The sequence below is a fragment of the Bos javanicus genome, chromosome 25 (assembly GCF_032452875.1).
Source record: "Bos javanicus breed banteng chromosome 25, ARS-OSU_banteng_1.0, whole genome shotgun sequence".
Taxonomy (NCBI): Eukaryota; Metazoa; Chordata; class Mammalia; order Artiodactyla; family Bovidae; genus Bos; species Bos javanicus.
This window is the reverse complement of record NC_083892.1, coordinates 35,533,941-35,557,629: the sequence shown is the minus strand read 5'-3', so window position 1 is coordinate 35,557,629 and position 23,689 is coordinate 35,533,941. Positions and strand designations below refer to the sequence as shown.

General features: G+C 53.3%; 1 protein-coding gene and 1 non-coding gene across 3 annotated transcripts; both read left to right on the top strand.

The window, feature by feature from the left end:
• The first annotated feature begins 2,138 nt into the window (after positions 1–2,138).
• TRNAC-ACA (transfer RNA cysteine (anticodon ACA)) lies at positions 2,139–2,210 on the top strand. Its single transcript has one exon. It is a non-coding gene; the product is annotated as a tRNA-Cys (tRNA).
• Positions 2,211–14,370: 12,160 nt separating this feature from the next.
• SERPINE1 (serpin family E member 1) lies at positions 14,371–22,702 on the top strand. Of its 2 annotated transcripts, none has more exons than XM_061402034.1 (9): positions 14,371–14,517; positions 15,163–15,434; positions 16,084–16,317; positions 16,858–17,052; positions 17,677–17,875; positions 18,984–19,084; positions 19,209–19,295; positions 20,615–20,698; positions 21,039–22,702. In XM_061402034.1, the coding sequence occupies exons 2-9, from the start codon at positions 15,164–15,166 to the stop codon at positions 21,074–21,076; spliced, it is 1,209 nt and encodes a 402-aa protein (XP_061258018.1). In that variant the 5' UTR covers positions 14,371–14,517; position 15,163; the 3' UTR covers positions 21,077–22,702. The 2 variants fall into 2 exon arrangements, with proteins under 2 accessions (XP_061258018.1, XP_061258017.1); XM_061402033.1 differs by having other exon boundaries at positions 15,124–15,434.
• Positions 22,703–23,689: the final 987 nt, after the last annotated feature.

Below are 23,689 nucleotides of genomic sequence, written 5' to 3'. Positions count from 1 at the left end.
TTCCCTGAGTAAGCTACCAGCACAGGGAAGATGGAGGCCATTTCTGGAAAGAGGGAAGGCTGGAGGAGAAAACCCCTCGGAGCCCCGCTCTGTTGGTTCAGCTTTATGTCCAGACATTGACACACCCAGAACAGAATGGTTCCTAAAGCAGGAACTCAGAGGAACTTCCCTAGTGGTCCAGTGGTTAAGAATCCCCCTTCCAATGCAGGAAATGCAGGTTTGATCCCTGGGTGAGGAACTAAGATCCCACATGCCTCAGGAGCAACTAAGCTCATGCTCCGAAAGAGAAGCCAGTGTGCCACAATGAAGAAGTCAGAAAAAAAAAAAACAACAATTAAAAAAATGGGAGCTCAGGATGAGAAGGGATGCCACCTAATTTTCTGGTGTCCCCTCTGAAGGAGCTAGACCCTGAAACAAGACAACGGCTCCTCTGCTTCCCCAGACTGCCTGGTCCTTAGACAGAGCTGGCCCGTGTGGAGCTGAGGACTCAGGAGGAGGGCGAGGTCTCTGCCTACAGGGCCCCCAAGGCTCCTGCCAACCCTGGCATGCCCGAGGCTGTCTGGGTCTGGGGCCAGCCTCGCAGAGTGGTGAGCTGGCAGGCCGGGCTGCATCCTGGGGAAGAGGGAATGGGCCCCAGGGAGCCAGTTGTCAGTCTGGGCTGTGAATAACGGAGGCCTCATCAGCACCCTGGAGCCTAGGGGCAGAAGCTCCCAGCATAGGGACTGACTAAGAGAGCAGGTCTGGGCAGGTGGGTGGGCAGGGATCAATCAGTGAGGCTGTCAGGCTACACACACACACACACACACACACACACACACATTCGTGCACACTTGAGCAAATCTCCCGCCCTCCTGTTTGGGGTCCTTCTGCCCAAATGACTCTCTGCTTCTCAAGGCTGTCACACTCCCCTACACCCCTCGGCTGGACTTCTCCTCACCTGCCCCAGGCCTTGGCTGTCTGCCTGGTTTCATGTGTCACTCAAGAGGCATTTGGCCCAAACTTCTTTGGAACCCCTTATCTTTAGAAATGCCCGTCTTTCTCTAGAACAGGGCCCTGAGTCCCTCCAGGGATAAGCCATATCTCCAGCTCCAGCACTTTTATATTCTCCCCGCGAGCAGAAAACACGACGAAAGCATCTCTCCAAGAATGCCAGCAGAGGACAATTATGATAGTAGCCTTTATTCTTTACATTCGAAGCACCTTCTGGCTCCTCCAGCCCTGAACTAGCTTCCCATCTCCTCTCTCACTTCTCCACCCAGCTCAGAGTCGAACAGGAAGTGCAAGGTAGCAGAAAACCAGCTCAAACTGCTCATGGAGCAACTGGGTCAAAGTTCAGCACGCCTGGCCTCCTCCCCAGCCCACCGCCAGAGGCTGCAGCTCCCTGTCACCAGGTGACCCAGCCTCCAGGCCTTGGGGAACACTGACCAGCTGTCAGGTAGACTCAGTCGAGTGCAATAAAAGGAGTCTCTGCCTCCAACAACCACCCCAGGGCATCAGGTGCCTAACATTTCAGGTCCCTGGCTCATCAAGTTTAAAGGTCACAGTCTCAATTTCAAAGCATCCAAAGAGCTGGAAAAACAAAACAAAGTCCATTATTCCAGGATTCCAGTCCAAGATTCCAACAGTCAGGGTTGAGTCTGGATCTCAGGACTTTTCAGAAGCTCCTGGCTGGCCCTAAGGTGAAATAGGGAGTGAGAACTGCTGGATCAAGGCACAGAATGTCATAATTCGAAAGTGAGTGTGACTCAGAAGGGTTTAAAATGGTGAATCTTAAGACCTGAGTGGGAATCCGTTCCTTGCTTGGTAGCAGATCTGAGGGGAAAAAAGGGATGAGACCAGGATCGGAAGAGTTCTAAAGGAAAGAGTCAAGGGTGATGAATTGGGATTGACATATATACACTGTTGATACTGTGTATAAAAGAGATATACTGTGTATAAAAGAGATAAGAGACCCTACTGTATAGCACAGGGAATTCTACTCAGTGCTTTGTGGTGACCTAAATGGGAAGGAAATCCAAAAAAAAAAGGGATATATGTATATGTGTGGCAGATTCACTTTGCTCTACAGCAGAAACTAACATAACTGTAAAGCAACTGGACTCCAATAAAATTTTGAATATAAATAACCACCCCCCGCTTCCCTGGTGGCTCAGACGGTAAAGCGTCTGCCTACAACGCAGGAGGCCCGGGTTCAATCCCTGGGTTGGGAAGATCCCCTGGAGAAGGAAATGGCAATCCACTTCAGTATTCTTGCCTGGAAAATCCCATGGACAGAGGAGCCTGGTAGGCTACAGTTCATGGGGTCGCAAAGAGTCAGACATGACTGAGCGACTTCACTTTCACTTCACTAACCACCCCCCGCCTCAAAAAAAAGTGTTAAGGGCAATGGGAAGGTGGCTGTGTGATGCACAGTGAGGGAAGAGCCTGGTCTCATTCTGGGTTGGGAGGTTTGGGGGACAGGCATGCAGGGGGAATGCTAGGGGGACATGTGAGGCACTGAAAAATAGGATGGAGGCTAGTTAAGAGTTGAAGGCTCTGGAGCCATCTCCTCTCTTTAGCTGAGTGACTTCAAGCAAGAAATTCAACTCATCTTTGTGTCAGTTTCTTCATCTGTAGGATGCAGACAGCGTCATTGCCCGACTCTGAGCTGTAGGAGAATGAACTAAGATCATGAGAGTCAGACAGAGCCTGGTGTGGGACTTCCCTGGTGGTCCGGGGGTTAAGACTGTGAGCTTCCAATGCAGAAGGCATAGGCTTGATCCCTGGTGGGGGAACTAAGAACCCACATGCTGCATGGTATGACCAAAACAAAAACCAGAGCCTGGCAGACAGCAACCACTCAGCATACCTTAGCCTGTAGTTTGGGGAAGAGAGCATCTCCTAAAACCCTAACAAAGAGGCACACAGACCCCGGTGCTTTAGAAAGGAATTAATTTGCAGATCAGAAGCTGCCTCAACACACTAACAAGGCAATCACAAACCCAGGCTGCTGGGCACGAGTCTTCAAAGGCTCTGTATCTATCCTTCATCCAGGCTTGCCCACATGGGACTCTGGGATGCTAGGGGCCCTGCAGTCCTGTTGGGTTGCTCCTTTCTGTCCTTTCCAGATGTAGGCTTCTTCTCCAGCTCTGGGATTTGCCACATTCTTTCTCTTTCTAAATGTCAGTCAGGTCCGGGTCCTGAAATAGGAAGGAACTTGCCCCTCTGGTATCATATACAGTTGAGGTTTCAGGAAGGGGGACCACTTCCAGGGCCCAAGGGGGGCTCTTGTCTAACACTCGGAAATGAATTGTCCAAGGAGACACATGTGTTGACAAAGCAAGAAACTTCACTGGGAAGGGGCACGTGCGTGGAGAGCAGGACGGTCAGGGAACCCAGGAGAACTGGTCTGCCATGTGGCTCAGTCTTGGGTTTTATGGTGATGGGATTAGTTTCCAGGCTGTCTCTGGCCAACCATTCTGACTCAGGGTTCTTCCTCGTGGCGCATGTATCACCCAACTAAGATGGATTCCACTGAAGAGGATTCTGGGAGGTGAAGGACACATGGCATCTCCTTTTGACCTTTCCCGATCTCTTCCAGTTGGTAGTGGCTGGTTAATTCCATGTTCCTCACCAGGACCTCCTGTCGTAAAATAACTCACACAGATGGTTACTATGGTGTCTGGCCAGGGTGGGTGGTTTCAATCAGCGTACTTCCCCTAACAGTGGGGAACTCAGGGCTGGCCTCCACCCTGACCTGGCTGTGACCTCGTCCATCCCCAGTGAAGCTCCTGCAGGTTCCAGCTTCTGCAAATCTTGCCTTAGAATCTAGAATTGTCTTACTTGATTTCCAGCAGCCACCTGGCCATGCGGGGGCTGTGGCTGTCCCTATATAGGTGGGCTTCTTTACCAGATGCTCCTTTGGTTCTTCTGGGATCCTCCTGACCTTGGCAGGAGACCCTGTATCCCCACCCTGGGAGCTCATCTGCCTAAAGCCAGAAAAAGAAACAGGGACCATTTCTCCCAGTTGCTCCAAAGCAGGAGCCAGACCTCTGGCCTTCTACTCCAGTGCCCACACCTGGAAGACAATTCACACTGGGTTTTCCCCAGAGTTATTTACCTGATTTGGGCAGGAAAGCCCAGTCCCTTTCCTTGCCCCTTTGGCCCTGGAAGGTGACTCCGTCCCCTGTGCATTGTTTTCTTTCCGGTGGAATTTCTGCTCTTGAGGACTCAGTGTTTTGCGTCCCTCCTGCCGCCGCCATTCCTCACATCCTGGTTTCCTCCTGTCCAGACAGCTCTGGCTACCGGCCAGGACCTTGGCCATTCATGGAGAGGACAGAGGCCGAGGATGCAAAGGGTGGAGGCAGGAAGTGGGAAGCTCTTTGGTCAGAGCCTCAGGCCTCTTCTGTGGGGCCTGCGGTGTGTATCCCATGGGTGGTGTGTCCACTGTGGGTGGCGTCTCCCCCATGGGTGGTGCGTCCACTGTGGGTGGCGTCTCCCCCATGGGCAGTGTGTCTACGGTGGGTGGCCAGTCCATGGGAGGACAAGCCCTCCCCACTATAGTGGGCAGTGAAGCCCAAGGAGCAAGCCTGGAGTGTCCACACAGATGGGGACAGACCCTACAACCTTGGACTTCTCACTCCCAATTTAGTTCCTCCTTGGATTGAGTACAAGACTCCCCTGGCTCCAAGAAAGGCAGGGAGCCCAGACAGTCAGGCTAAGCTGAGGCTAATCTCCAGGGTGGTCTCAGGATAGGCCTGAGGGGTGAGGGTGCGGGGGATGGGGGGCAGGCAGTTGCCCAACTTGTGCCAACTCCTCTGCCCATGGCACTTCCTGTGGGGTTGTGCAAGGTGGGGAGGTGGGGAAGTTGTGTGTAGGGGGGATGCCTCACACCTCCCCTCTCCTGCCCTAGGCCCACAGGCCAGTTCCAGGAAAGAGCCCAGGTCTGATTCCTGAATGTTAAATGCAGCCCAGGTCAACCTGGCCTTCCAGCCACGAAGCAGAAGGGGCCCCAGAGCCTTTGTCAGGTCTGGGCCACCTCATATCTGCCACCTCAGCCCCCCTCACTCCAGAAGCCCAGCCCCTCCCCCCAGGCAGAGCTGCAATGTGAATAACAGTTACTCGCTAGCCTGCATCAGCCTTTACTCACAGGGCCCTGTTAATTCCTGACACAGATGGGAGTTGGGGGCATAGCAAGCATACCTCCCCACCCCCCACACAACCCCCCACTGCAAGGGACTCAGGAGGAAGCCGTGTTACAATTCTGGGTCCTGGTAATAGGACAGACAGCAAGCATTGCCAGCTCTGAGCATCTGCTTTAGATCGAATTTCTTAACTCAGTAAAGATGCCTTTTTGGAGCATCTGCGGGAAGCCTGGTCCTACCCTGCCAGCGCCAGACATGGGCCTTCCTTGTCCCAGAGCCCCGGTCCCACCTGCTGAGTTTCAGGGCTTCTTCCCTGAAGACCTGATTAGCTAATCTCTTCTATCACAGAGGTCCTGATCTCTACCCCCAGGAAATCAAGGGGCTCAAGAGAAGACACACACACATTTTTTAAAGTTAGCTGAAGCCTACTGATTGCTTTCTTCCTAAGGATAGATACAGTTGCCCTTTTAATTCACACCATCTTTTGAAACTCTAATAAGATAGTTATGAAAGTGGATCATTTCCCTTTTTTGCAGAAGAGAAAAGTAAGATTCTGGAGAGTAAAAGAAGTTGCCCAGCCAGCCTAGATGGGAGGGGAGTTTGAGGGGGAGAATGGATACATGTGTGTGTACGGCTGAGTCCCTCTGCTGTCCAACTATCACAACATTGTTAATCGGCTATAGACCCAATACAGGGGCTTCCCGGGTGACAAAAGTGGTAAAGAACTCGCCTGCCGATGCAGGAGATGTAAGAGACGTGGGGTCGATCCCTGCGTCCGGAAAATCCCCTGGAGGAGGGCATGGCAACCCACTCCAGTATTCTTGCTGGAGAATCCCATGGACAGAGGAGCCTGAATGGCTACAGTCCATAGGGTCACAAAGAGTCAGACACAACTGAAGCGACTTAGCAAGCACACCCCAATACAAAATAAAAAGTTTAAAAGACCAAAAATAAAAAATAGAAGTTGCCCAGAGTCTCCTGCTTTTCCTCAGGCCACGTCTGCCTCTCTCTATAGAAAGCATCTTGTTCAGACCCATGGTGTCTGTCTAGGGAGACCGAGGCATTCTGGAGGGAAAATGATTTGCTCACGACCACACAGACAGTTAGAGCCTGACTGTCTGGTCACAGTGATGACCACTGGAGAATCCTGAGAGCAAACACTTGTGGCTCATAAGAGTCTGATTGAATACAGTGGTCTCTGCAGGGCATGGGTTTCAAGGGCCCTGTGTTAGCTGTTCGGTCATGCCCGGCTCTTTGCAATCCCGTGGACTGCAGCCCACCAGGCTCCTCTAGCTATGGGATTTTCCAGGCAAGAATACTGTAGTGGGTAGTCATTTCCTTCTCCAGGAGATCCTCCAGTCTCAGGGATTGAGCCCAGGTCTCCTGCACCGCAGGCAGGTTCTTTACCCACTGAGCTACCAGGGAAGCTCAAGGGCCCTACAGATACCCAAATCCGCAGTTACGCTGCTGCTAAGTCACTTCAATCATGTCTGACTCTTTGTGACCCTATGGACTGTAGCCCCCTACCCAGGGATCAAATCCAGGTCTCCCGCATTGTGGGCAGATTCTTTACCATCTGAGCCACCAAGGAAGCCCAAGAACATTGGAGAAGGTGGCCTATTCCTTCTCCAGGGGATCTTCCTGACCCAGGAACCAGATCCAGTTCTCCTGCATTGTAGGCGGATTCTTCACCAGCTGAGCTACCCGGGAAGACCTCAGTCTTGCTAGACCGTCATATAAAATGGTGTAGCCTCTTGATGAGGGTGAAGGAGGAGAGTGAAAGAGCCAGCTTAAGACTAAATATTAAAAAAAAAAAAAACTAAGATCATGGCATCTGGCCCCAGTACTGCGTGGCAAATAGAAGGGGAAAAGATGGAAGATTTCCTCTTCTTAGGCTCCAAAATCACTGCAGGTGGTGACTGCAGCCATGAAATCAGAAGACAATTGCGTCTTGGCAGGAAAGCGATGGCAAACATAGACAGTGTGTTGAAAAACAGAGACATTACTCTGCCGACAAAGGTCCGTATAGTCAAGGCTGTGGTCTTCCTGGTGGTCACGTATGGTTGTGAGAGCTGGGCCATAGAGAAGGCAGAACGCCAAAGAGTTGATGCCTTCAAACTGGAGAAGACTCCTGAAAGTCCCTTGGATAGCAAGGATATCAAACCAATCTTAAGGAAAACAATCCTGAATATTTGCTGGAAGGACTGATGCTGAAGCTGAAGCTCCAGCACTGTGGTCATCTGATGCGAACAGACAACTCATTGGAAAAGTCCTTGATGCTGGGAAAGATTGAGGGCAGAAGGAGAAGAGGGCGTCAGAGGATGAGACGGCTGGACGGCATCACCGATACAATGAACATTAACTTGGGCAGATTCCGGGAGATGAAAGGGACAGGAAGGCCTGGCATGCAGCAGTCCACGGGACGCGACTGGGTGACTGAATGACAACAGCAACCTCCTGCTCTGCCCTTTGTACACGCAGGTAAGGCATCTGCAAATCTTGCATCTGGGGATTCAGTCACCTGTGATGTGATTGGTTGGTTGCATCCGGAAATGCAGAACCTACAGATAGGAGCCCTGATTGTGCTCAGCAGGAGGGGAAGGGGAATCGTCCAGTGACAGATCTCCTTGGGACTCCTTTCCCAATCAGGACAGGCTCTCTGAAGTCAAGAGGAGGCAGCAACCAAGATCCAGGAGAGAAAAAGCAGGACTCCTGAGGAAGATGTGAAGGACAGGAGCAGTGGCTACGAGGAGCTTGGGGCTCTGGAGAAGGGAGTGGGTTCAGGAAACAGGGGCTCACAAAGTGAGGGGTGGGCAGAGGCGGGAAGCGTTTCTAGGTGGCCTCCAGCCTGCAAGGGGGTAGAAAGTGTTGCTTAGGACTGTGACTGCCTTGCAAGCTCTTTGAAGGCAGCTCTGAATATCATATCAAACATGTCCCAGAAGAGACCCAGAGAAGCTCCTGAATGAAGCTGAGCTGGTGGAGGGGAAGGCAGTTGTCCTCTGACCCCCACCCCCACCCCACCCCACCCCTGACCACGCTAAGGTCCTTCTGTTCCCCTTCCTCCACACTCTGTGCCACTCCCCGCCGGCCCTAGCCAAACGACCCAGAAGGGCATGGGAAGGGTTCTGGGCTCTAACTGATCCAAACAAGCCAACAGCCCCACTGCCTTCCTGCTCGCCAAGCCAGCTGAGGCCACCCCGGGTGACTCAGATAAAGAGACACGTAGAGAAGGCCTGCTTTCATATGGTGAGGGAGTAAGAATTGTCAGCGACTTGGGACGTCCCTGGCTCCCCAATAGCAAATTCCATCTGTGTAGCATCACTGGGCTGCTTCATTCCTGGGACCTCCGTCACCCACAGGTTCCCCACTGACCCAGGGTCACTGTCTCTCTGGGCATCTGCCTGGCTCAGTAAACTGGTTGTGTCCAGAGCCAGGATGCAGATTCCAGCAGGAGCATCTACTTCAAGAACCTTTTGGGGGAGGCTACAGAAAGAGCAGACCTAGAAGAGCACGAAAGCCCATGAAGAGAGTATGACGGAGAGAGGATGCCCCAGCAGAAAGGGTTGCTGCCCGGAGATGAAGACGGGTGGAGAGGCGATGGGAACACTGTCACCCCTTCCCGTCCTGGGCTCTGTGGCCTGCCCGCCTCTGACCCGCCCCAACCGTGCTGCCCTCTGCTTCTCCCTCACAACCAGCATCAGTCCCTCTTCCTCCAGGAAGCCCTCCCTTCACATTCAGAGCTACACCCTGATAGCCCGAGTCTTACCGCTTTGTATACAGATGGTCTGACAGATGGTTCTAATTTAATCATTGCATATATGTTAATCTGTCCCAGGACGTGGGTCTGTGCCTTTGGGGGAGGAAGAATCCTGTGTTTCTCTGAATCAAATCATGGAGTGCTGATTGTCAATAACTGGGCATTTCGGGGAAGACTCACCTAGCAGGCAGGGTAAAATGAAACAGGATGTATCCAGAGAAAGTGCTAAGGAGAGGCTCAGCAATGCGGGGAATGCGGAATGAGTTCTGGTAAAGAGGAAAGAAGTGGATCTGAATTAGACCTCAGCGTACGTGGAGAAAGAAGTGGGAGGAGGTTGGGATCAGGCTAGGGTGGCCCCTGGTGGGGGTGGGGTCTCCCAGGCCTGAGCTACCTCATTCTGACTGCCACTGGTGAGCTCTGCTGGGACACCTACCACAGAAATCACCCACACCATCTGCCCCAGACTTCCATCTGTGACTACACTGGGTCCCATTTACTCTCTCTGCTTCTTTCTCCCAAGAGAACACGTGCTTTCTTGCCCTGGGGGCCAGGGAGGGTCTCTGGGGCTCGTTGAACACTTTGTAAGAGGGCCTTCCAAGAGACTACTGCCCCCCAGTGACCTTCCCCCAGACAAACGAGGATAAATGAGGCATGGTGATGGCCACAGCAAAGTGAAGGGTGAGCACAGAAACGCGAGGGAATTCCTGTAAAAGCGGTTCAGTTGTCATGGGGTGTCAGAGAGGAATCAACAAGACACAGGGGATGTGGGTGGCAGAGAAGGGGCCAAAGAACCAAAACTAGAAGAGTAGGCCAAACTCAGCCTAGCTTTTACCAGCTGATAAAACAAGCCCACCTCCTTCCTGGTATGCTGGAGTGTTTAAGACTTGGGTCACTTATCCGTTGGGTCCACATGTGACCCTGCAGCCCAGGGAGGAAAATCTTCCCAGGATCTAAAGACTGAGAAAGGGGGCTTTCCCTGACAGCCTAGTGGTTTAGAATCTGCCTGCCAGTGCAGGGGACACAGGTTCGATCCCTGGTCCGAGAACTAAGGTCTCAGATGTTACAAGCCCGTGCACCACAGCTACTGAAGCCTGTGCTCTACAGCCCGTGCTCCACAAGAGAAGCCTCCACAATGAGAAGCCCGCGCACCCCAACCAGAGAGTACCCTCACTTTGTCACAAGTAGAGCAAAAGAAGCCCGCGCAGCAGCGAAGACCCAGCACAGCCAAAAATAAATAAACACTTTTAAAAAATAATACAGCTTGCAAAATCAGTCAGTGGAGAGCATGTCAGGACTCACATGAAATCGGGGATCTGGCCTGAAATGGACAGAGGGGCTGGCAGCCTTTCTCTTGGGTAACCAGCCAGTCCACTTCCTAAGGCCTTCCATCCACTCTGCTTATCTCTGAAAGAAGTCAAAATATGTAACCCAGGCGCTTGCCTAAGGCAAGAATTAACAGCTCAAGTTGTCTGGGTTTCTGTCATGCTTCTGCCCCAACTGGGAGCGGCTGCCTCTTAGTGAGAGACTGGAACATGCCAGACACAATATTTCATTTCATCTTCACAACAAGCCTGAAGGGTGAGAATCGGTGTCTGTCTAACGAAAAACTTCTGTCTACCTACCCACCTGCACATAAAAACCCTGATGCCTGCAAAGTTCAGTTCTGCCCAAAGACGCATAAATAGCTAAGTGTCAGAGCCCTGGCCAGGCCAGGTCAGTGGGTACTACTGCTCTCTCGTTTATGGGAGGTCGCTGTGTGGCCTCACACATATCACCCTGCAAATTCAAAGGACCGGACCAGATGGTTCTTAGAGCCCTCCTGCTCTGAGACTCTGCGACATAAGTGGAGAAGAAAAGCTTCCCATGGCGGAGGCATTCCTATTTTCCTGTTTCGGGGATGTAAGATGGATGGCGAGAAGTGGGGGCTGGAGAAGGCAGAAAGGAGAGGGGCTCCATGGAATCGGACTAGGGGGGCAAGTCAGGCTTGGCGCCACTGTGAGGGGGGACCCTGGATGGGCCTAGGCTGTCCCAGGGCCGTGATCTTCAACAAGAAGAGGCAGACACAGAGCCCTGGCCTCTGCTCACTCTTACGAAGCAGGGAGAGGAGGGCTGGCGAGAGCCCAGCCCAAACATAGGCTATTTTGGGCCCTGTGATGTTTGGAGAGCAACCAGGCCAGAAATAGCGCTGTGAATTAGCAGGACCCCAGCCTCCTGCCACCCCCGGCTCTCCCAGTGAAATCACCAAGAATCGGGAGGCCGGCTCCAACATTCCAGAGAGCCTGTGTAACTGGCAGGAGGCCCCTCCTCTCCCCAAGGAAGGCCCGGAGCAGAGAGAGCCTTTGACTGTAAAAGGGATTCTGCACACGAGGACGAGGGCGAGGGAGAGAGGGACTGAGTCACAGAGAGCAGAGTGGGAGAGTGGGGAGAGATCTCGTGGGGCTGAGACTAGAGGAGACCACCGCGGGGTGGGGTGGGGGGTGATGAGGGTCCCCAGTGGATGGAGGAGTGAGCAGAAGAGGTAAGAGCAGGGGAGTCTCGGAGGCAGAGAAAGGGAAAGTGAAAAAGAGGCGGGTGGCTGGGACTCAGAGAGCAAATGGGGAAAGAGGAAGAGCAGAGAGCCAAGAGGGCAGCCAGAGGGCAGGAGATGAAGAGTTGGAGGGGAGACCCAAGGCAACAACGGAGCCAGGGCTGCAGGGGTGGGAGGGGCGGGGGCAGGCCTGGGGACAGTCAGACTCAACAGAAAGCGTTGAGTCTGGCCTTGTCACGAACCACCTGCAGTTGGAAACAGCTTTCCTAGTTAGCTACAACTGGAACTTCCCTGAGCAATCCACAGCCGTGTAACTCATCCTCTTATCTCTGATTCTCCGGGAATCAGAGATCCAGTTATTTCAACAGCAGGGACTTTTGACCTCTTACAAAAGAGCCGAGGCTTAAAAGAAGTGATGGGGTCACAGCTGTTAGCTTAGGGGGATCAGGGAAAGGATAGAAAGTGACATCCCCTGAGTCAGGCTAGGTTCTGAGGAGGATATTGCTGGGAGGTCTACTTTAGGGCCTGCTTCCCCGGTGGCTCAGTGGTAAAGAATTCGCCTGCAATACAAGAGTGTCAGGGGATGCAGGTTTGATCCCTGGGTCAGGAAGATCCCCCTGGAGGAGGGCATGGCAACCCACTCCTGTATTCTTGCCTGGAGAATCCCATGGACAGAGGAGCCTGGCAGGCTCCAGTCCATGGGGTCACAAAGAGTCAGACACGACTGAGCACTCACGCACGTACTGCTTTGGGACAGCGGGCCATCAGGCTGCCCCTGCAGCGGGGAAGGTCTCCCCAGGGCACACCGGGGTGTGGGTGGGGGGAGACGAGGCCATTTCACAGAGAGGAGCGGCAGGGGCCACAGTCAAGTCTGAGTTGAGATCATATGGTGGCCCCAGCTGCTCAGAAAGACGAAAGGACACCATCAGAAAACCCAGCATGGGACCCAGTTGCCCTAGACTTTGCCTCCGCTTCTAATCCACACCCAAACACTTAGATGGGTTCCCTAGTTTGGAAAACAACCCCTTAGTAAGTCAGCCCTTTCTGTTTCCAAAGTAAAAATGTGCTCCTTCTCTCCCCAGCAGGACACAGAGCTGATCCCAGGCGCTGCCCAGGGACAGAATGGCTTTTCTGGAATGACCTCAGAATCATTCAGGTCCAGGGATGGGGACAGAGGTGGTCACGTCCTTAGCAGGGCCCAGGTGATCCCAGAAAACAGCAGGGCCTTTGTGGCCGAGGCCGCAGTAGCCCATGGAGGGAGGGATGAGATTCAGCTGAATGACTGGAGAGGCCAGGCAGCGGGGCGCCTGGAGGGCAGGTCCCGCAGACTCTGGACCCGCTGCTCTTCCAACCTGGGGCTTGGCACTCCCAACCCAGACTCTCAGCTCCCTGTCCCCCTGTGGCCCCCAAGGGTGGAGGGCAAGTCACTGGGGCCTTTCTGGCAGTCGGAGATGGCTGGGGGACTGGACTTCTGCTTTCTCCATCCGAGGGACAGCAGGCATAACTGCTCTTCCTCCTCGCGGCTAACCACTTTCTCAGGGACTCTGAACCAGACGAAGAAAGAAAGACATAAACAAGAAGCAGTGACCGATGAACAGTCTGCTGGGAACAGGTCAGTGACCCTAACTTTCCAGCTGAGGTTTCCCTTCTCTCCCTGTTACCCGCACCCCCACCTGGATCCCAGGAGCAACGGAGAAAACAAAGGCGGGGGCACAGTGAAAGCGGGAAAGCCCTCCAGCTGTGGTTGCCCTTGGTATCTGTTTACTGAAAAAATCCAACACAAACATCCCCGACACATCCACCCACTTCAGCTTCCTGTGATGCTGCTGTCGGCTGTCTCCATGGATACCACCAGTTGAATCCCACCACCCACACAAAGCATGACAGTGTGTGGACCCTCAAGTCAAGGGCACGAGGTCCCCAGGACCCTTTCAGCCCCACCCTGTCCATGACATTCAGCTACACAGCCAAGGGTGCCTGACCCCACCAGAGCCCTAAACGCAGCAGCCCAATCCTACTCACTAGCCTCCAGCCAATACCCATCAACTGTAGAATTCTTGGGTCACTTTTCCACCCCAAACTCCAGTGCCTTAGCAGCACACTCCACACACCCCGCCATGAATGAACGCTCTTAGTCTCATCTCTGCTCTTGCCACTCCAGCCCTCCCAACGTCTGCGTCTGGAGGAAAAGGTTAGGCAGTATTCCTCCGCAGCCGCAGCAGGCAATTCAGAGAAGTGAAACCTACACCCTGAGCTCCCGATCCCCTGCCAAGGCTTTACCCTTCTGCCCCGGTAAGCCACCACCCCACCCAGCACACCTCAAAACCCAGCCAGACAGAGCTGTTGACACAAAGAGAGCCCTGGGGGCACCGGGAGAGTCTGGACACGTGGGGGAGTCAGCCGTGCCTCACCCGACGGCGGGCGGGCACTTGGCAGAAAAGAGAGAAAGACAGGAGGGAATCCTCATGTCCTAGACAGTCAAAACCCAGACAATCAACAAGGCACGCTGTGTGCCCTCTGGCTTCTGGGATACGGCCAAAAGGAGGGTGGGGTGTTCTTCCCAGTTTAACCAGCGCAGCGGGCTGATGGACAAGGAATTTGCAGGATCTTGAGCTTCTTTGATAACTATGCACTGATCCGACTCTCCCAAGAACAAAGAGGAAGTGTAAACTCTCCCCACGCTGAGGTCTGGGGAACGTAAACCCTGGGTGCCAGGGGTCAAACTGGCTTAACGTCCTGAGACCGAGGGCAGCAAGATCAAGGGTGGCCCTGGGCCCAGGCCACCAGGGTTGGCTCAATTGTTCCAGAGCCCTCTCTCTCTCTCTCTCTCACGTACACACACGGATGCCTCAGCAAGTCCCACAGAGGGAGACGCTGAGAGGGCCAAAAAGTGGGCGGGGTCGAACCATGAGTTAATCGACTTCCGGCTCACATCTGGTATAAAGGGAGGCAGCAGCCTGCAGTGGAGCAGAGCTACTTCTGGTTGAAGGGCAAAGAGCACCGTCCAGAGAGAGCCACACCTCCTTTTCAGTGGAGGAAGGGCTACCACCGTCAACACCCGCAGCGGCAGCAGGAACAAACCGCCCATCCCAAGGCACTGCGAAATTCAGGTAAGAGCAAAGCAAACCCTCTCCATCTCTGTACCTCCGGCTAAGGCAGAGAGCTCCCGTCTGCAGAGTCCCTTCTGTCCGTGGTCCCCAGTGTTCCTCTTTCTTCCCTCGGCCCGGAGACCTGCAGCCCTGAGTTGACCCCCGTTACAGCGGTGATCACAGGGGAGCGGGGAAGATGGTCAGGACACCCCAACAATCCCACCACCCAGAAGCATGGGCCTCGCCTCTCTAGGACCCTCTCCATGGAAGACATTCCCCCCTTCCCAGCTCAAGAAAGGGGTTTTTCACGCCTGTTAACTTGAATAAAACAACAATTGTGAAAGCATTATAAAAGAATTAGGAAGCATCGTGTAAATCACAGATGCTATTATAATTTAGCCTTTCAGCCTCCTGGAAGGGAAGGGAGATGCCACCGGGCTCCAGATTCCCACAGGTGAAAACGCACTCAAGATTCCCCAGGGCTGAGACAGAGGGGGAAAGGCTCAGGATCTGAACCCACCGCGGTTTCTATCTTGCCCGCTTGTTCACGTTACATGCCAGCGACAAACATGGGAGCCTGGCCGTGGCTGGGCTGCCATCACCCCTACTCCCTCTCTGTCCTTTCAGAACTATCCACCTCATCCAATTTTTTCCCACTGGTTCCAGGATGCAGATGTCTCCGGTCTTTGCCTGCCTCGCCCTGGGCCTGGCCCTCATCTTTGGTGAAGGGTCTGCCTCCTACCAGCCCCAGTCTGCGGCGGCCAGCCTGGCCACAGACTTTGGAGTGAAGGTGTTTCAGCAGGTGGTGCGGGCCTCCAAGGACCGCAACGTGGTTTTCTCACCCTATGGGGTGGCCTCAGTCCTGGCCATGCTGCAGCTGACCACAGGAGGAGAAACCCGCCAGCAGATCCAAGAGGCAATGCAATTCAAGATTGAAGGTGAGAGACGACGGGGCAGAGAGGGAGGCGGGCACTCAGGGACTCTTCCCAGGACAGGGGTGTAGCTAACCAGAAGCAGAGGGAGGGCTGACCCCGGCTTAGTGAGCCAACCCCTGTCCTGCCAGCCCACAGGGATGGACCACTGCATCTCCTTCCCACCACATCTCATGTCACTTGGCTCTTGGCCAGTCACAAGGTACATGAGCCAGTGGATCTGGTGTAAAATGGCCCTGCCTCACTACTCCTGCACTTTGTGATCTTAACCCCTCTGAACCTCAGTTTTCTCATCTGCAAAAGGGGGACAGAGTATCTACCACATGGGGCTGTTGTAAGGATTAACTCCAAAATGATGCATGTGAAAGGCCTACCTAGCATAACTATTATTGTTATTAAAAGAAGAAGGTTAGGGTTTATAACTTAAAAACAGACAAAAATATTCTAAGCCAAAGCAAGGGTTAGGACCCGCGATTTTTGAGGAAAAGAGGGAGATGCAGGAGAGGTTAAGATTTGGAATAAAATCTCCCTTCAGAGACCCTTGTGGGAGCAGAAGAGTTCGTCCATGTGGGCAGGTTTGGGGGAAGTCGGCCCTGCTGGGAGCCCTGGGTTCAAGAGGAGCTTAATGTGTCTTTCCCTCCCTGTTTTGGCCCAGAGAAGGGCATGGCCCCTGCCTTCCACCGACTGTACAAGGAGCTCATGGGCCCGTGGAACAAGGATGAGATCAGCACAGCCGATGCCATCTTCGTGCAGCGGGACCTAGAGCTGGTCCATGGTTTCATGCCCAACTTCTTCAGGCTGTTCCGTACCACAGTCAAGCAGGTTGACTTCTCTGAAGTGGAGAGAGCCAGGTTCATCGTCAACGACTGGGTGAAAAGACACACAAAAGGTGAGCAGGCAGAGAAAGGCGGGCGGTCCCAGGGCCTGCAGAGACGGGGGTTCAAGTCTCAAGCGTCCTGACCCCTCCCTTCCAGCACCTTCTGCTCTGTGGACAGAAGGTCAAGTGCCTTAAGAATCAAAGCATCTTGTTTTTTCCATAATTAGACTTGCCCTCTGAACCACCTCTAAAGGCATCCCTAAAAAGTACTGTGAGATGTTATAAGAACAGTAATAACCCATGGCAGGAGGCAAACACAGCCCTTCAAGATTACAGCTTAGGGAACAAAGTAAGGGGAGACTTACATTTCCAGGTCTGATCCTAGACAGGATCCAAGGACCAAGGCAGTGTGGTGAGCTGGAAGGCTTTCTGAGACACTTAGGAAGATGGAACGGGTTGACAGCAGCTAGACTGGTTCACTAAACCTTACCCAGTCCATCTTCTGATGGGATCCCTTCTGACACATGTCCATTTGAGGACTGGGAGCTCAAGGGAACCATCTAAAAAGATTAAAACAATATCCAGCCTCCTGATCACCTGGATTTCCCATAGGCATGATCAGCGACTTACTTGGTGAAGGGGCTGTGGACCAGCTGACACGCCTGGTCCTGGTAAATGCCCTCTACTTCAACGGCCAGTGGAAGATGCCCTTCCCAGAGTCGAACACCCACCACCGCCTCTTCCACAAGTCCGATGGCAGCACCATCTCTGTGCCCATGATGGCTCAGACCAACAAGTTCAACTACAGTAAGTGCAAGACTCTCCCTTCTCCAGGTCCCACAATGACTGAACCTCATCCCTGGGGTGGTCCACTCCAAGGGAGGAGAAACCCTAGAACACACCCCAGCTGCAACAAACACTCCCCAAGTAGGAGACACGGGGATTATCGGAGCAGCAGAAAGTAGCTGTATCTTGTGCAAGATGAAGCTGAAATCCAGAAATTACCTTAGGATCCCACTTGACCACTTGATACAGTCTCTCATCTTCATGTGGTTCTGGTGTGATAACCTGGGCTTCCCAGATCCCCCTGGGGAAGAGCTATGTGAAGGCTGAGATTCAGGAGGTGGGGATCGGAATGCATTAATAGCTAGAGATTGGGGAGAAGGGTGTGAAGGTAAAGAAGGCCAACCAGAGACAGAACGCCCAGAAGACACTGAATGGGCAGAAGAGAAGCCAAGTGGAAATAAAAACACTGAACAGGAGAGTGCTGGTGGTGGTGGTGGGTGCGTGGGGAGCCTCAAAAGCCAGGATGGAGAGCTGGCTTCCAGAGAGGATGGAGGGGCCGGGAGGACTAGTGGGAAAGCCAGTGCTGGGCTAGAATCAACAGGAGCTGGAGTTATTGCCAATGCTCCATCTTGATGTCTTTCCCAGCTGAGTTTACCACCCCCGACGGCCGTTACTACGACATCCTGGAATTGCCCTACCACGGGAACACTCTCAGCATGCTCATTGCTGCCCCCTATGAGAAAGAGGTGCCGCTCTCTGCCCTCACCAGCATTCTGGATGCTGAGCTCATCAGCCAGTGGAAAGGGAATATGACCAGGCTGACCCGCCTCCTGGTTCTGCCCAAGTAAGCCATCCCTTGCTCTAGTCCCCTCTGCCTGCCCCCTCCCCCCTCCTCTGGCTCCCTGCTGTTGCCACACACGCACCCCCCACCCCACGTGGAGTTTCCCAAACCTCCTGACGTTTTCAGGGCAGCGAGCTGCTGCGTGGGTGCGGATGGGGCACACTCTGGCCTGGGTTTGATTAAGATTCCGCTCATCTTCCCTCTTGCGGTGGAGGACAGCGGGGGTGGGGGTAGGGGGCAGCTTTTCGAGACCATGCCACGTCCACCACCCCCTGAATACCCAGCAAAAGCTAGCCAGAGGAAGAGCCGGAGAGATGATGGGAGGTGGGGGGCTGGGGAATGCATTGGTCCTCACCCTTTTATGAACACCCCTCACTCCCACCTCCATCTCTTCAAGTCGACATCCACACAATGGAGACAAAAAGAATCACTTGTGCAGATGAAACAAGCCTGAACTCTAGCTTCTAGCTGGCTTGCCATGAAGCAGATTTTAAAAATTCTTCTGCAGAAGTGAAGAGGGTGCTGGAGGCTGAGGCTAGGTCCATCTCAGAATCGTGGGGAAGCCTCCCACTATGCCGACCCCACATTTCCAGATGCCGTAATGCCAGGCTTAGGGAAAGAGGACAATTTAGTTGGTTAGCACGCCCTCTCTCTCTCTCAAAGAACGGAGGTAATTAGTCGTGCCCTGGTGGGAGGCAGAGCAAGCTCCCCAGAGCCTCGCTGCTGGAGTCCTCTTTGAGCTCAACTCTCAGAAACACAAGCTACAGACCAGATTTCTGTTCAGCTAGCCTTTGCAGGGGAATTTGCCCTTCCCCACTCCCACCCCAGTCAGACTGAACACAGTTGTGCTGCAACCACTGCCTCATTTGAGGAAAGTAATTAGTCACAGGTTTGAGGGGGTGGGGAGCTTGCAGAAGAAATGTTCATTAGTATCAGAATCTTCCCAGCAAGAAGAGAGACCTTGCCAACAGACCTGAAAGAAAAACAAGCCTCCCACCTCTGCGTTCACATCAGTCCCCCTCCTGCTGGTCTCTGTGTGTGTAGGGGGCAGGGACACCCGGTAAGGCTAGAGGTGGCCTGAGCTGGAACCATGTCCTGCTGCTGTGTGTAGGTTCTCCCTGGAGACCGAAATCGACCTCAGGAGGCCGCTGGAGAACTTGGGAATGACCGACATGTTTAGGCCGAGCCAGGCGGACTTCTCCAGTTTTTCAGGTAAGAGGTTTCCCTTTCCTTTTCTTGCCCTGGTGGACAGTGGGGTCTCCCGAGGACAGAGGAGCTTCCCCCCTCACCCCCGAGGACCAAGGCTAATGCGCTCTGGGGTCCACCTCCATTTCAGATCAAGAGTTCCTGTACGTGTCGCAGGCGCTGCAAAAAGTGAAGATTGAGGTGAATGAGAGCGGCACGCTGGCGTCCTCCTCCACAGGTGAGTCAGGCTCAGGTGAGGCCTGGCGAGTCTCAGCCCCAGGCTTCCATGAGGGGCCATGATCTGGTACCCACACCCGGGGTGCACTGGAAAGACCCCACTGCTGCTGCTGTTAAGTCGCTTCAGTCGTGTCCAACTCTGTGTGACCCCATAGACGGCAGCCCACCAGGCTCCGCCGTCCCTGGGACTCTCCAGGCAAGACGACTGGAGTGGGTTGCCATTGCCTTTTCCAATGCATGAAAGTGAAAAGTGAAAGTGAAGTCGCTCAGTTGTTTCTGACTCTCAGCAACTCCATGGTCTGCAGCCTACCAGGCTCTTCCGTCCATGGGATTTTCCAGGCAATTCCATGGGATTTTCCTGGTAGAACAGGGCTTCCTGTGTGGAGAGCATTACCATTACCTGATCCCACTAGAAAATGGGCCTGCTTTCCCCAGGACCCCTTTCCCTCCCCACTGGCTCTGAAGTCCCCCTGAATGGGAGGTCCTGGCTTGCTCTCAGAGTGGCCAGTCGACTTAAAGGCGCTTGCCTCCAAAATGCTTGAAAGAGTTTAGATAAACCCACCTTTGAGTGAGTGGGCTTTCCTTGTGGTTCAGCTGGTAAAGAATCCGCCCGCAATGCAGGAGGCCTGGGTTTGATCCCTGGGTTGGGAAGATCCCCTGAAGAAGGAAAAGGCTACCCACTCCAGTATTCTGGCCCGGAGAATTCCATGGATTGTATAGTCCACGGGGTTGCAAAGAGTCAGACATGACTGAGCGACTTTCACTTTCACTACTCCAGTGAGTAGCTGCTAGATCTCTACCCAACTGCCTTAGAGGACATCCTGACACTTCTGGCTTCACATTACGGGCTCAGTAGTCGTGGCACATGAGCTCAGTTGCTCCGCGGCTTGTGGAATGCTCCCGGACCAGGGAGCAAACCCATGTTCCCTGCATTGGCGAGCAGATTCTTATGCACTATGCCACCAGGGACGTCCCTGCTATGATTATTTGGCTTCCCAGGTGGCACTGTGGTAAAGAACCCGCCTGCCAATGCAGGAGACGCAAGTTCAATCCCTGGATTGGGAAGATCCCCTGGAGTAGAAAATGGCAACCCACTTCAGTCTTCTTGCCTGGAAAATCCCATGGAAACAGAAGCCTGCTGGGCTACAGCCCACGGGGTCACAAAGAGTCGGATATGACTGAGCACACACCACCAGGAAACAACGGAGCCTCCCAAACCACCCCCCAACCCCCAGCGCTGGTGTTACTGGCTCACTTGTGATCGATGCAGGCGCCAGCGCCCACACCTTCTGCTCTAAGATTCTGTCCTGTCTCTTCCAGCCCTTGTAGTCTCAGCCCGAATGGCCCCCGAGGAGATCATCATGGACAGACCCTTCCTCTTCGTGGTGCGGCACAACCCCACAGGTGAGCGGGGACCTGAGAGACCCCGCCACTCTCGGCGCCCCCTCCCCATTCTCCTGGACTCGGGTACCATCCAGGCAGGTGTAGACGCCCCTACTTCCCCCAAGAGGACTCCAGGCAGTGAATCACGGCTGTGTTCCCCTTCCACTTCTTGGAGGGGAGTGCTCTTTCTCCAGACAGGGTGCTCGTCTGTCCCTCAGTTCCAGCTTAGTCACTAGAGCAGCTGTGCCTCTGAACACTCACTCTTGTCCCCATTATCTCAGTTCATCCATAAACACCGAGCTGGGTGAGCTGTCCCCCGCCTCCCCCCACTTCTCATCTCCTGTGATGCTTCCGTCCTCAGGAACTGTCCTGTTCATGGGCCAAGTGATGGAACCCTGACCATGGGGAAGGCAGCCCTCATCTGGGACAGAATGGAGATGTCCAAGAGGAAGAAAGTCCGGAGCAAAGAATTTTTATTAATTCATTTTTCTGGAAAAAGAGAAGATGTTTATTTATTTATTTTTCCATGGTAAATTCTTTTGAATCTGCCTCTTAGACCTAACTTTGGGCTCTCTCAGGAGGGGCAAAGAGGACCTTTGAGTTAAACCCTCCAATGGAGACCCTGGGAAAGACTGGGAGGCATAACACCCAGCCGGCCTCCCAACTGGACTGTAGGACTCCCAGGACTGCTGGCCCAGCTGCTTCTGCCCATCGTTCTGCCTGGTTGGGTTTTGGGTCCTGGATCCCACCGAGGCCCTGGTAGGATGGTACCACAAGGCCTACATGAAGGAGCTTTTGTGTGTTCACTAGAAATGTGTGTTCCGGTCACGTTGCTGTCACTCTTGCACTGTCTGCCACTGCTGAGAAGGCTGGCAGCAGGCCCGAGAAGGCCAAGGCGAGAAACACCCTTTCATGCCAAGGTCCATCTGTCCCCAGCTCCGAGGTTTGAGACCCACCCAGGCCTGGCTGCTCCCTCCCCAGGAAACAGTGTGTATATATTATTTTAGAGTGTAGATGACTTGTTTACTCAGAGAAGCAGGTTTCTGCTTCCCACAAACTTTATGTTGCAGAAACGCAAGGAGAGACAAGGTGTGTGCCTGGTTCTTTGGCTCCCATCTCCTGGTGGGGAGGGTGAGATGCCAGGGGTGTGCCTGAATATTTATCACATCCTTGTCCTTGTGTGCTTGGGAGAGAGGAAGGTCTACTGAGAAAACAGATTATTTAGCCTTGTTCACCGTGTTCCCTTTGGGGGGTCTGTGTCGCCGCATCTCAGGAGAGGCCTCTTGACTGTCCCTCCCCTCCACCAGGTGGCAAGCCTCCCGGGGCCCACACTGCCACCTGGCGGAGGCCCAGCGCCCCCGCGCCTCTCCTTTCCTCGATTTTCCACCCGATGGAGCCGTGTCCCTGGCAGGACCATCCAACTTCGGCTCACTTTTAGGGACCGAAAGGATGTGGTGGGTGAAGGGAGACGGAGTGGTTTCAAAATTTTCCAGTATATTTAGGAGCGGGAGTGCAAGGGGCTCCACGACCTAGCAGGACAGAACTTTCCCCAATTACAGGGTGACTCACAGCCGCACTGGTGACTCATTTCAATGTGTCATTTCCGGCTGCTGTGTGTGAGCGGTGGACGCGTGAGAGAGCGAGAGAGAGAGAATGAGAGAGACGGCGAGCTCGGGCTCAATTACCTCCGGCAGATAATCTTTCTGAAAGCCAGCTAGCTGAGGGGGTACAGAGAGAGGACCGATTTACTGAAGAATTGCACAGAGATGCCGAATGAATGTAACCTAATAGAACCCTAATCACCCCGCTGTGCCCTTCAGCGAAAACTCTCCCTTCTTTGTGTGTATGTTTTGTTTTGTTTTTCTTTTTTCTTGATGCACTGGACAGTGACAGCCACACTCAGTACCCCCACGTGTGGGGTCCATGGCTCTTGAAATTGCTTTTTCACTTTTGATATAGAAGCAAGTAAAAAAAAATGTTTTTTAAAAATTAATAATAAATAAATAAAAAGAATATTCCAAAATAGTCCTTGGCCGTGACTTTCCTTGTTTCACACAGCACAAAATCCAGACCCTATCAGTTTACAGACCTGATGAGCTGGGATCTTTATGAAACACACACCCGCACGGGGCAAGGCACACCGACATGTGGGTGAATCTGCAGGGCTGGTCACCGGACCCTGCAAGAAGACCCCCGGGGGGACACACTGTGTAGGATGGGCTTCTCCCTTTGGGCCTCATCCTTGAAAAGAGGGACTTCCTCAGTGGTCCAGTGGTTAAGACTCTGTGCTTCCACTGCAGGGGGCGTGGGTTCCATCTCTGGCTGGGGAAGATCCCACATGCCGCCTGGCATGGCCAAAAAAAAAAAAGGAAAGAGGGTTCCCCAGACACCTGCCACCCACCCAGACACCCCTTTTCACTGTCCCTGTCACTTCCCATTCTGTTCATTTCTTTCCCCACCGAATGTTCTCATCCTCCCCGTACCTACCCCACTCTCCATTTCTCAAAACACAAACCAAATCCATTTCCTCCACCCTGGATTCCCAGTGGATCCAGTCAACATTGTCGCTCTCTACTTGGCAAGTACTCACCTTCCTTTTTCCTGGTGTGTAATGGTGCTTGCATGTACACTCTTTAATTTGGGGTGTGTATGTTATCCTCCCCACGCCCATGGACATGTCAGGTTCTTTGAACGGAGGCTCTTTTGTTACATAGATTGTTAATATCCTCCTTAAAATGTTATCCTGAACAGTCCTTTATTGTCTTCTTCCAGTATCTTGAAGGCTCTTGCCACGGGACCTTCTTCCCCCAATTATTTTCCATTTATATATTCCACAGGAATTTTTAAATGGAAAAAATACCAAGAACTAGCTCTCAAATCAGGTGCTCTCCAGCTCCAGAGCCCTAAAGATGGGACTGATAGGCCCAGCCCCCGGGAAACTTGGATCATGTCTTAATAGGAACCCATTCTTGTCCCAGGGCTGTTGGTCAAAATATTGTCTGGTAGTTAAGC